General features: G+C 45.0%; 1 protein-coding gene across 4 annotated transcripts in view; it reads right to left on the bottom strand.

Moving 5' to 3' along the window:
• The window catches only part of DIP2B (disco interacting protein 2 homolog B), a 252,104-nt gene that overhangs the window by 18,563 nt on the left and 221,057 nt on the right, over positions 1-12,484 (bottom strand). For all 4 annotated transcript variants that reach the window (XM_060195371.1, XM_060195370.1, XM_060195368.1 and 1 more), the window contains 6 exons: positions 11,097-11,220; positions 8,347-8,468; positions 6,575-6,686; positions 4,432-4,541; positions 3,912-4,042; positions 629-797 (listed from right to left, as the gene is read on the bottom strand). In XM_060195371.1, coding sequence (XP_060051354.1) covers positions 629-797; positions 3,912-4,042; positions 4,432-4,541; positions 6,575-6,686; positions 8,347-8,468; positions 11,097-11,220 — 768 coding nt within the window. The remainder of the gene's footprint in view (positions 1-628; positions 798-3,911; positions 4,043-4,431; positions 4,542-6,574; positions 6,687-8,346; positions 8,469-11,096; positions 11,221-12,484) is intronic.

A 12,484-nucleotide genomic window follows, 5' to 3' on the forward strand; every position in this document is an offset into this window, starting at 1 on the left:
CAGAGACAGAGTCTCACATGAAGCAGGGGAGATGGAGAAGGAGAGGAGTGGGTAGGGAAAACATCACTCTTGCATATGCAGGGCTGGGGAACGAACCAGGAAGCTCAGACATGAAAGCACAATGTCTGACAAGTTACTAGTTACTATTATTCTTCAGTTGCTTCCTCAGTTTTTTTTTTTTTTTTAAACCAGAGCACCACTCATCTCTGGCTTATGGTGGTGCAGGGGGACTGAACCTGGCATTTTGGAGACTCAGGCATGAGTCTCTTTGCGTAACTATTATTCTACCTACTCCCACTCTGCTTCCTCATATCTGTATCTTAGATTTCTGCCTATTTCAGAATGGAGAGATGGGACTGAGAGAAACGTACATGTAGAACCCTACAGAGATCAAATCCTTTCTCAACATGCACGCGCACGCACACGCACGCACACACACTGCTAGCTCAGTTTTCCTTCTCCTGGACCATGATTACACTAGAAAATAGAAGAGAGAAACCCCGGAGGTTCCCCAAACTCTCGCTGGCCAGCCAGAAGCAGGCAGCTGCTCGTTGTGTTCAGGAGCCATCGTGGCCGGGCCTGCTTCGTTAAGGCCCCTCAGGACTGGCTGCCTGCAGTCGCTGCTCACCTTCAGCACTTCCACCTGGTTTCCAAGCCCTTTGGTGCAGAGCTCCATTACTGAGTAGGAGCAGAAAGTATCTCTTACTTTGTACTGGTTGACAGTAGAGAGCCAGAGGAAGAGGTTGTTTTCTAGCTCCATAGGAGGAATTAAGATGGACTGGTGACCTGAGTAGACACTGCAAGGAAGAGACAAGTGATGGTGTTACTGGTTTATCCTCGCCTGTATCTAGATGCCCAGAACACCATCCACTCGATGGGGATTGACTGGGCTCAAGCGACAACACAGGGTCATATCAGATATAAATATCAAAGAGTATTTGTTATATTCTACAATCTATATTTCCTTATCCCAGTGTAATTCCTAAGACGCAACAACTATAAGGACGCATGGGCTGCAAAATGTGCAGTATCTCACATGGGTAAAAGACACCAAGGTCACAGAACCAAGAGCAAGACATTCAAACTGGGTTGGGGGGTGTCTCACCAAGTAGGTGAGATGAAGCTGGGGTTTAAAGCACGAGCAGTGTCTGGGGAACGTGGGGATGGTGGGAGGGCATCCCACGAGCGGAAGCACATTTGCAAAGGTACAGCAGTAAAAAAAAAAAAATCACAGGGTGTGTTCAGGGGTGTCAGAAATAGTATGCTAGTGTGAAATATGAGAGCACAGGATGCACAGAAAGAGATTTAAAAGTCAGGCCAAATGGGCTGGGGCCCCATTGTGAAAGGGCCCCTACTGACCAAACGGAAGAAGTTAAGATTCTACCCATTTAGACAGTCACTGTGGATTTAAGGTGGAGGCAAAGCTAGCAACACAGAGGAGGGGCTGGAGACAGAGGGCATTGACGGCTGACAGACAGCTACGCCAGGCAGGGCAAGATGTGATGAGGTCGTAAGGTCCAACAATGCAGCCAGGACGAGAAGGAAAGACCGGCAGTCACATCATACAGGCAGTCTACATGGAGCTCAGCCTCTGGGAGGCCAGCAACCCAACATGTGTACGTTGGAATTGTGGTCTCCATCTGTGGAGATCTAACTTAGCAAGTCCAGAGAAGGCCTGTTCTTTTTTAGCTTTATTTATGGAGTGGGGAGAAAGAATAATGGTTTTGCAAAAGACTTTCACATCTGAGATTCGGAGGTCCCAGGTTCAACCTGCAGTACCACCATAAGCCAGAGCTGAGCAGTGGTCTGGTCTGTCTTCTAAAATAAACACCTAAGTGTTTTTCAAAAGTTGTTTATTTGTTAATGAGAGGGAGGGAGGGAGAGTGCCAGGGGTCAATCCTGGGACTTCAGGTCTGTGAGTCTACTGCTTCATCACTGTGCCCCTCCTGGGCCAGTGGAGGCCCATTAATTGGTTAGCTTTTTGTTTAATTGTCTTATAAGCACACCCTCAGGAGATTTTTTCTGCATAGCTAGGTTTAGGAACACCTGAGCCAAAGGGAATGATATTTCTTATTTAAATATTTTTACTTATTTATTAATGAGAAATATAGGAGGAGAGAGGGAAAAAAAAAAAAACAGACATGTGCTACCGGGGATTGAACTTGGAGCCTCATGCTTGAGAGTCCAATGCTTAATCCTCCTCCTGGACCACTATTTAATTTTTTTGTTATACCAAATGATATTTATTTCTTTTGGATAGAGGCAAAAAGGAATGGAGAAGGAGGAGATATGGAGACACTGGCAGCACTGCTTCAGCACTTGTGAAGCTTCCCTCTTAAAGGTGGGCACTGGGGGTTTGAGCCCAGGTCCTTGCGCATTGTAGGATGTGTGCTCTTGATGTACCACCACCTGGCCCCTTAACTTAATTTTACTAGAGCTGGGCACTGCTCAGCTCTGGCTCATGGTGGTGCTGGGGATGGAAGCTGGGGCTTCGGAGCCTCAGGCATGAAAGTCTTTTTGTATAACCATTATGCTGTCCTCCCAGCCCAAGACATGACAATTAATTGGATATGAGACACAATGAAATAGAAGTTGAAGATAATGTTCAAATCCCTAGTTAGGACCTATATGTGAATGATACCATTTTTAAAATTCCTTTTTTATATTTATTTATTTTCCCTTTGTTGCCCTTGTACTTATTATTGTTATTGATGCCACTGTTGTTGGACAGGACAGAGAAAAATGGAGAGAGATGGGGAAGGCAGAGAGAGGGAGAGAAAGACAGATACCTGCAGACCTGCTTCACCGCCTGTGAAGCGACTCCCCTACAGGTGGGGAACCAGGGGCTTGAAACAGGATCCTTGCGCTTTGCGCTGCCTGCGCTTAACCCGCCCAACTCCCGAATGATACCATTCTAACAACACATTAGGATGAAGAAGGAGGATGCCGAGTTGCAGGTGTCTAAAGTAATTCATTTTTATTTTTACTTATTATTATTTATTATTTTAGCTGAGCACTGCTTAGCTCTGGCTTACGGTGGTGCGGGGAGTCCTGGCAACTCTAGTACTTCAGGCATGAAAGTCTGTGCATAACCATTATGTTATTTTCCCAGCCCCTGAGGATGCGTGGAAATGTAGAGATATAAGATGGGGGGTACCAGAGCAATTGCTGGGGCTGATCGCCTACATAATGAATTCACTGTTCTTGGCAGCCAGTTTTTTCGTTCTTTTTCTGTTTGATAGAGACAAGTAAATTGAGAGAGAAGGGGGAGATAGGGAGAAAAGAGAGACACCTGCAGCATTGCTTCACTTCTTGTGAAGCTTCCCTCTGCAAGGAGGGCCAGAGGCTTGAACCCAGGTCCTTAGGCATGGTAAGAAGCTGTCTCTACTGATGTGCCATCACCCAGACCCTGCAGGATCTAAGAAATATTCATGGGGACACTCATCGAAGAGCTGAAATGCAGGTCTTAGGTAAGTGCCCTGGGAGGATAGTGGACGAGTGGGACTCTTTTTTCACAAGGAACAATCCGGCCAGAACAAACGTGCTACTTCCCAGCCACAGGCTGTCACTGTCATCCCTTCTCATATTCCTTCCTGTCAAGCCTCGGGGTGCATTCTGGCTGACAAAGCATGACATATTTCACCCAGGTAGCATCCTCCTACTTGGCTCTGCTTCTAACCTGGGGATTACATGATGGAACAGAGAGCAGTAGCAAGATCACCGCCCTTTCGTATGAGACATAGCAGTCACATCAAAGAAAAAGGGAATTCAAACTCCAGGAACGTCAGACAAACATCAGGTACACAACTTCTGGAAACAGGAGCATTCTTATGGACACTTTACCAAACTGAGAGGAAAGGCTGAGAGGGTGAGCACCCCAAAGGCACGCCCACCTGCTCTTCCCAACTTACCTGCAGAGACACCAGAGCGCAAAGCCAAGTCCACAGTACGGGTCAAGGCAGATGGCGATCTGCCGAGAAGAATACAGCTCACACTGGAGCTTGATGGCTCTGCAAAGAGCATTGACCGCAGAGTGGGACATCTGGAAGGGAACGCACAGGAACAGGGTGGGACTGGTACCCCACAGGCAGGCAAACAGCTTGAGCGAGAGCTGTGATCCCCCAAATACCTCAAAATGACTTATGGTGGCGTGTTTCTGGTCATGAGTCAATACTGGGTTTTATGAAATCTGAATCTGTGATTTCATCCTGGCTCTACTGATAACTCATATTAGCAAGGCTCAAAATGCTTCATATTACAAGTTACAAATTCCTGGGGATAACAAACTTTACTTATGAAAACAGAGCAGGGATGCCGACTGCTCCCAAGCCCCTTCTTCTTCTAGCGTTTGCCAAAGGGCCAGTGGTCACATCTATCCCTGTGGCCCTGGCACTGTACCAGCACCCAGTGTCCATCTCCAGGCCACTCTACCTTCACTCCTGTAAGCATGCCTGTTGTGGAGACACTGAAATCGAGATACGCCAACATCTCAGGGGTGGGTGGTTTATACAGCTGAGGTAATCTTTTCCTGGGCAAATCATCTGCAACGAAAAGAGAAAACCCTGATGTCAGTCAGGCATGTTAGAGCGTGATAACCAGTGCTCTTCAGTCGGTTTCCTGTGGCTCTGCTATGGCCAAACTTAGCTTCTGTGACTTGGTGAAAGCTTAAGATTTCAGGTATCGAACGAACAGCTTGCCTGAGACACTACTAGAGAGGGCTTGCGGGCTGAGGACACCGCCTGTGAGCTACTATATACCAGCAAGTTGACATCTGGCAAGTGTATTTACTAGAAGGTCAGGAGGGGGACATAACAGAAGCTGAAAACATGTACAACAGAATCCCTCTGGCATATATGTGCTGCTGGGGACTGAACTAGGGACCCTACGCACAGAAGCCCAGTGAGAGTCCTACATGCTGTGCCACATCCCAGGCCACAGCAAACACTCTTAAAACAGTGCAAATGCTCAAAAAGCTGTAGTTGTTATCATGCTGATTTCAAGTTAAAGTTCACTAATTATTCTCCATTTGGTAAATGTCACATTAATCATGAACTGCTATAAAAGTTGGAATTTTTCTCCAAGTTAATGTGGCAAAGGGATGGGGGTAGTCACAAAGGCTGCACAGCTCCAGGATGACTTTTCCAGACACAACACCCACTTCATAGACAGTTTTGCCAAGTGACTATGGCTCCTCAGGCAGCTGAGGAAAGCTATGGGTGTGGATTCACACCCCTGCACCGTGTGTGCTAGAGTGATGCCCTGGCTTCCCTCTCTCTCATGAAATAAAAAAACCTTAAAAAAAATAAAGTAGGGGCCAGGTGGTGGCGCACCTGGCTGAGTGCACACATCACAGTGCAGAAGGACCTGGGTTCAAGCCCCTGGTCCCCACCTGCAGGGGGAAAGCCTCAGGAGTGGTGAAGCAGGGCTGCAGGTGTCTATCTGTCTCCCTCTCTCTCTGTCTCCCCTTTCCTCTCTCAATTTCTCTCTGTCTCTGTCCAATAATAAATAAATAATTTAAAAAAATAAAGTAGAGATACTCAGAGGGTAACGGAACTATGAGGATTTGAACCCCACCTTCCTGACTCCAAAACCCACACTCATTGTTATACCATCATTCTCCAGATAGCCTTGTGTCATACCCCCCTTCTGGGCTAGGGAGATAGCATAAGGGTTATGCAAGAAAACCTCAATGCCTGAGACACCAAAGATCCTCAGTTCAGTCCCCAACACCACTGTAAGCCAGTGCTGGTAACAAACAAACAAACAAACAAAACCCTTTTTACTATGAACACTATCTAAAATTCATGCATGTTATATGTTTCCAAGTACTTTCATGTTATGTGCATTTACTCTTAATAAAAATGCAAGTCAGACAAGCATAGGTAGCATTATATAGGAAGTGTAATTCTAGACAAGGTTACATTTGAGACTTGAACTAGAACTGGCCTCTGACTATAATTTCAACACTGTTCCATCTACAATCACCTCTGGAAGTTTTAAGATGCACATGCCTCTGCATGTACATGGCCACATCTGACATAAAAACCTGATCACTGCTTGATAAGGCCAAGAATAAAAAGCAAGACACTTTTTGTTTCCAGAATCTCTATCACATTAAAATCTATTTCTTTGGGTCTGGTCGGTGGGGGTTGTGGAGTCCTTCAGAACTTGATCTAACTGGATATGAAGATTTGCCCCTAGGGCTGGGGTGAGAGCATAGTGGTTATGCAAAAAGACTTTCATGCTTGAGGCACCCGAGGTCCAGGTTCAATCCCTAGCAGTACCATAAGCAAGAGCCAACCTTACAGTGCTCTGGTAAAAAATAAACAAACATGCCCCTATTTACATATTTATATACATGCCCCTATGTACTCATGTGACAGTGACTGCTTTGTGAATCATCATCATTTCCAAAATTAAAAAGAAAAGACTAAAAGATTTGCCCCTGTCTTAGCAAGTGCATAATGTCCTGCAATGTAAGAGGTGTATTGATGTCTTGGTAGGAGAGTCTAGAACATCTCAGAGAGTGAAAATTTGTGCTTCCTCAACAGCTCTGGAGAAATGCCCCTTTCACCTGTGTCAATGATAGTTGGCCAAGTTTTCACATCCACAGCAGCTGATGCCTCTCTGGATCTCAGCAGCCTCATTAGGGTCTGAGTGGTGAGAATGCAGGCGGCTTTGCTGACCTAAAAAACAAATGGACAGAAATAAGCAACTGTAGGTTTTGCGCCCCCCCCCCATACCCCCCAGCACCACAGCCCTTGGCTCCAGCCACCAGCAATCTGCACATCATACGGGACAGAGCACACAGAGGGCAATGTGGAGCGACATTTCGGGGAACTATACGACACTTGAATGTCCCCCACTGATTTGGGTTGTTCACAACATGTCATTGTTCACAATAACTACTCTCAAAGATTCCACGATCATGACCTCAGTATGGACCCCACAACTTTATACGCTCATGGAGACCATAATAAAATAGCAACATGAGCTTTGCAGTGCTCAGGGAATGAGAGGACCCAGGGGGTGATCTCTGAAGGAATCAGCGTTGGGATTACTCTGGCCAACTTTGCATAATGTAACAAGGACATTTTGCTAAGGTGAACTTCGTAATAAAGTCATTTCTGGTAAAAATGATTTTTATGCTGCAGACTCCAGTTGTAGGCGCAGCAACAGTTCTTAGAGAAGTAAGTTACAGAAACTGAGCCATTTGCAACTCTGCTTTCAGATACATTCCGATATGTTGCAAAACAGACTGGTCATTTTCCCTCCAATCCTCACATCCTATAGAAACCTTGATCACAAGCTGGGGAGATCAGAGCTGAGCAGTGAGTGCTCTGGCAAAAAAAGAAAGAAGAAAAGGAAACTTTTATCACTTTTAGAGCAAGACTTGGATAACTATTTATTTATGGGTGCAACAGAGAGAAATTGAGAGGAGAGGGGGAGGGAGAGGAAAAGAGAGGCACCTGTAGCACTGCTTCTCCACTTGTGAAGTGGCCCCTGCAGGTGGGGCCCAGGGGCTTGACGCAAGGTATTCACGTGGTAGTGTGTGTTCTCAGATGGGTGGGCCACCACCCAGTCCACAGATAACTTAATACAATATTAAGTGAATTTAAATATTTTTAAAATATTTATTTATTTTCCCTTTTGTTGCCCTTGTTTTATTGTTTGTAGTTATTATTGATTATTGTTGTTGTCGTTGTTGGATAGGACAGAGAGAAATGGAGAGAGGAGGGAAGACAGAGAGGGGGAGAGATAGACAGCTGCAGACCTGCTTCACCGCCTGTGAAGTGACTCCCTTGCAGGTGGGGAGCCAGGGGCTTGAACTAGGATCCTTACACTGGTCCTTGTGCTTTGCACCACGTGTGCTTAACCTGCTGCGCTACTGCCCGACTCCCCGAATTTAAATATTTTAAATATATATCTATTTGCTTATTTATGAGAAGAGGGAAAGAGACTGAGCCAGAGCATCAGTCTGACACATGCGATGCCAGGGACTGAACTTGTGGGTCTCCTGCCTTTAAGTCCAAATCTCCAGTCACTGCGCCATCCCCTGTAGACACTGCAGCACCGCTCAGCTCTGGAGTAAGGCAGTGCTAGGAGCTGAATCTGTAGCCTCTCAAGTTGCAGGCAAGCAAGTCAGTGCTCCAGCAGGTGAAGTATACCAGCCCAAACCTTGACACGATGCTGTCTAACCAATAACACTTCCCCATTATCCCTCAATGAGTGATACATTTTGGTCTGAATAAAGAAAAGATGTTAAGTTTTCAAGAGACAGGTTTGATTCCTCAACGAAACTAGGTAATCCATACTGACACCTTGCTGTTGGAATCTGGTACTTACATCCACAATCATACGGACAGTGGGCAATGTGGCAGTGAGGTTCTGAGCATGTGGGGGCCGGACAGTCACAGGGATGCACCCCGCATACAGGCAGCCGTAGAACGCAGCGATCAGCTCGATGCCTGCAAGACAAAGTCAGGTACCTGGCTAGTAGCGATGAGAAACTGAAATGCAGACCCACTACTTAAAAAAATATATTGACTATTTATTTCAGGTGAGGCAGAGTTTCATGAGGAGGGGAAAGGAGAGGGAGAGAGAGAGAGAGAGAGAAGAGAAGGAGGAGGAGAGAGGGAGAGAGAGAGAGAGAGAAAGCGCCAGTGAGTGTGTGCGTGCACATGAGCCAGCACATGCGTACGGAAGCCAGAGCAGCACTCTGGCACACAGTGGACTAGGAGTCCAACCAGGAGACTCAGGCATGCGAGTTCAGTGACCTACCACTGAACTATTTCTCCCAAACGCAGACCTTCTAGACCCACTTCATTAAATAATGTACCAGGTGCTGTTCAACAGTAAAACAAATGCTACTGATTAAGAATAAAGAGAAGGTAAAGAAGAAGCATATATAAAAATAATTTAAAATAGGAGGAGTGAAGTTCGGTGGCAGAATGACTGCTCTGCATACATGAGGCCCTGCCTGCGTTTGATCACCACTCCCTGGATTATGTATCTGCAGGATGGGAAAAAGATGCCGAGGAGGAGTAACAAGCAAGGAAGCCAGAATTAAAGCAAAAACCGCAACTCCTGAAGGACACCTGTGAAGCATTTTGAGATCATTACTTGATAGATGTAGAAGACATAACTGCAAAAACTAGTTTCTTGAGGAATGAAAACATGAGGAAGGAGAATTAACGAACACCCGAATTTTATGCATTCATAAGACCACTCTGTGAGGAGCAGTTCAACCTCTGAGACGTCACTACACCGTGTGTGTGCTAGTTGCAGAGACACAAAGCATTGGCTCAGTGTGAAAATGACTTTGTGGTAACAGCAGTTGCAAAGAGGTCTCTTCAGGAATTGCTCCTTCACTGCATCATTAACTAGTAGAAGGAAGATAATCTCACAGGAACCCCAAAGGATTACTTTTAAACATGGCTCACTTAGGAATCAATATAAATAAAATAACTTATAGTAAGAATCACAGAGACCAAGAAAATAGCTCTACTGGTAGAGTTCAAGTCTTGCAAACTCGATGCTCCCAGTTCAATAGGCAGTGCTGCAGACAGAGTGGTGGTCTGGCTTCTCTCTTCCTCACATATTGAGATGCCCTCTCTTTTTTTGCATTTGTGCTCTCTCTCTCTCTCTAAAGTAAAATAGATCATTCAAACATAATGAATCAGAGAGCAAAATAAATTAAAGGGGCAAAGAACAAAAGAAAGCTGAATGCATGAGTGGGTTAGGTGGTATATGGAATAAAGAAAAGGACAAAAAAGAAAAAGAGAGAGAGAAAGAAACAAAAGAGAAGGAAAGAAAAGGACAGAGCAAATATTGCATCTAAAACTTTAGATGTTTACACCAATCATGAAATAATTCTGAGTCTATCTTCCTTTTTCTTTCTTTTGTTCTTTCTTCCTTCCTTCCTTTCTCTCTTCCCTCCCTTCCTTCTTTCCTTCCTTTCTTTCTGCCTCCAGGGTTATTGCTGGGGCTCGGTGCCTGCACTATAAATCCACTGCTCCTGGAAGCTATTTTTTCCCCTTTTGTTGCCCTTGTTGTTTATCGTTGTTGTTATTATTGATGTCATCGTTGTTGGGTAGGACAGAGAGAAATGGAGAGAGGAGGGGAAGACAGAGAGGGGGAGAGAAAGACAGACACCTGCAGACCTGCTTCACCGCTTGTGAAGTGAATCCCCTACAGGTGGGGAGCTGGGGGCTCGAACCAGGATCCTTACTCTGGTCCTTGCACTTTGCTCCATGTGCACTTAACCTGCTGTGCTACTGCCTGGCCCCCTTGAGTCCCTGTCTACAAAGAGAAGGTTGCTGAATTTCATCAGAGCACGAAGATGAAAGCAATAATTATCAAGAAATCAGTGATGACATACAGAATATGAAGAGCTCATACACAACATGCTTTTGGAATCTGGGTCCCGTTTTTGGAAATGGTCCCATTCTAACCAGGTGGCTCATTTCAGTGAGAGAGCCCAGGAGGCAGAGCATAAGACTTGCAGGCATGAGGCACTGCACATGCCAGAGTGGTGCTCTGAACTCTGTCTCTCTCTCTCTCTCTCTCTCTCTCTCTCTCTCTCGTGTGTGTGTGTGTGTGTGTGTGTGTGTGTGTGTGTATATATATATATATATATATATATATATAATTTTAAGAAAAGGGTCCCATTGCTGAACAATTCTAGATTCTGGTAACATCTATCCCTTTTAGATTTATTCATCAACATGAGAGAGGGGGTTGGGGAGGAGAGAAAACCAGAGCATCACTCTTGCAAATGTGATGGCAAGGATCAAATTTGGAACCTCATGCTCCGAAGTCCAACACTCTAGTCACTGTGTCACTTCCCAGGTTGAGACACAGAAAAGCTCTTTTGAAGGTTTCCAAAAGTCAGGAAGTCCTCATTTCTTCATTAATATTTACCATAGTGTTCTGGTATTCTACTGTAGATGGTAGAAATACAGACATAAGTACAATGGATGAGGCCCGTTGCACTGTGAAACGCGGTGGTGAAGGGCGGCTGGGCGAGTTCCTGTGGTCTTATAGGTAATAGTCGGGCAAGGAAGCTTGAATCACGCCTACAACCCAGCACTTACCAGGTGGATAGAGCAACACCACGTTGTCTCCTGCATTCAGATGTCCCTTATCACCAAGCACTGACGCAATCCTCTCAGCTCGCTTATGAAGCTGAAGGCAGCTGGCTGTGCACACAGTAGTTCCCTTTGGGAAGAACAGAGTATAAGCAGGTTCAAGCTCAGTTTGGAAATAAAGTAGGAAAAAGTACCACTATTTCCGTCTTATATTCAAATGATTAAAACATTTTTCTTTTTAAAGAGTAGTATGGAGGCACTGTGGCCTGTGCACTCCACTGCGCGAGTAACCAGCTGGTCTCTGAACATGCTTTTTTTTCCTCCAGAGTTATCGCTGGGGCTAAGTGCCAGCACTGCTCCTGGAGACCATTTTTCCCGTTTTGTTGCCCTTGTTGTGGTTGTTATTATTGTTACAGCTGTTGTTGTTGCTGGATAGGACAGAGAGAAGTGGAGAGAGGAAGGGAAGACAGAGAGGGAGAGAAAGATAGTCACCTGCAGACCTGCTTCACCACTTATGAAGCGACCCCCTGCAGGTGGGGAGCTGGGGATTCGAACCGGGATCCTTAAGCTGGTCCTTGCACTTTGCACCATGTGCACTCAACCCACTGTGATACCACCCAGCCCCCTAAAAATACTCTTAAATGACTTTCCATTTGCTTTTTGTAGTTTATCAAAAAAATCATTTACACATAGACTAAAATTATCTGGCTTAAAATGTTGACTTAAAGTTATTTTCTTCCTGGTAGAAATTCAAAATCAAATAGGAAGAAATTATATCAAATAACAAATCCTATAAGACTGTAGATCTCTATAACTGCACTGCTACTCCCACCATCTCTTTTCTTCCTTTTTTTTTTTCCTAAAGATTTTATTTATTTATTTATGAGAAAGATAGAGAGAAAGAGCAAGATATCACTCTGGTACATGTGCTGCTGAGAATTGAACTTGGAACCTCATGGTTGAGAGTCCAGTGCTTTATCCACTGCACCACCTCCCAGACCATGCTCCCACCATTTCTATCACACTGAACAAATGACCTTAGTGTAGTACAAAAAGAGATAGCACTAAACCACACTCCAACGTCTTATTTCAAACTTGAAGTGACTGCAGAAAAAATAAGTCATAGCAAAGAGAAAGTAGCAGTACCTTCCTGAGAGTAGGCAATAAAACTGTTGTGATGAAACAGAGGAGTGGCTGAGCAAGCTGTGGTCTATATACACAATGGAATACTACTCAGCTGTAAAAAATGGTGACTTCACCGTTTTCAGCCAATCTTGGATGGATCTTGAAAAACTCATGTTATGTGAAATAAGTCAGAAACAGAAGGATGAATATGGGATGATCTCACTCTCAGGCAGAAGTTGAAAAACAAGATCAGAAAAGAAAACACAAGT

This window comes from Erinaceus europaeus, chromosome 7, assembly GCF_950295315.1.
Source record: "Erinaceus europaeus chromosome 7, mEriEur2.1, whole genome shotgun sequence".
NCBI lineage: Eukaryota > Metazoa > Chordata > Mammalia > Eulipotyphla > Erinaceidae > Erinaceus > Erinaceus europaeus.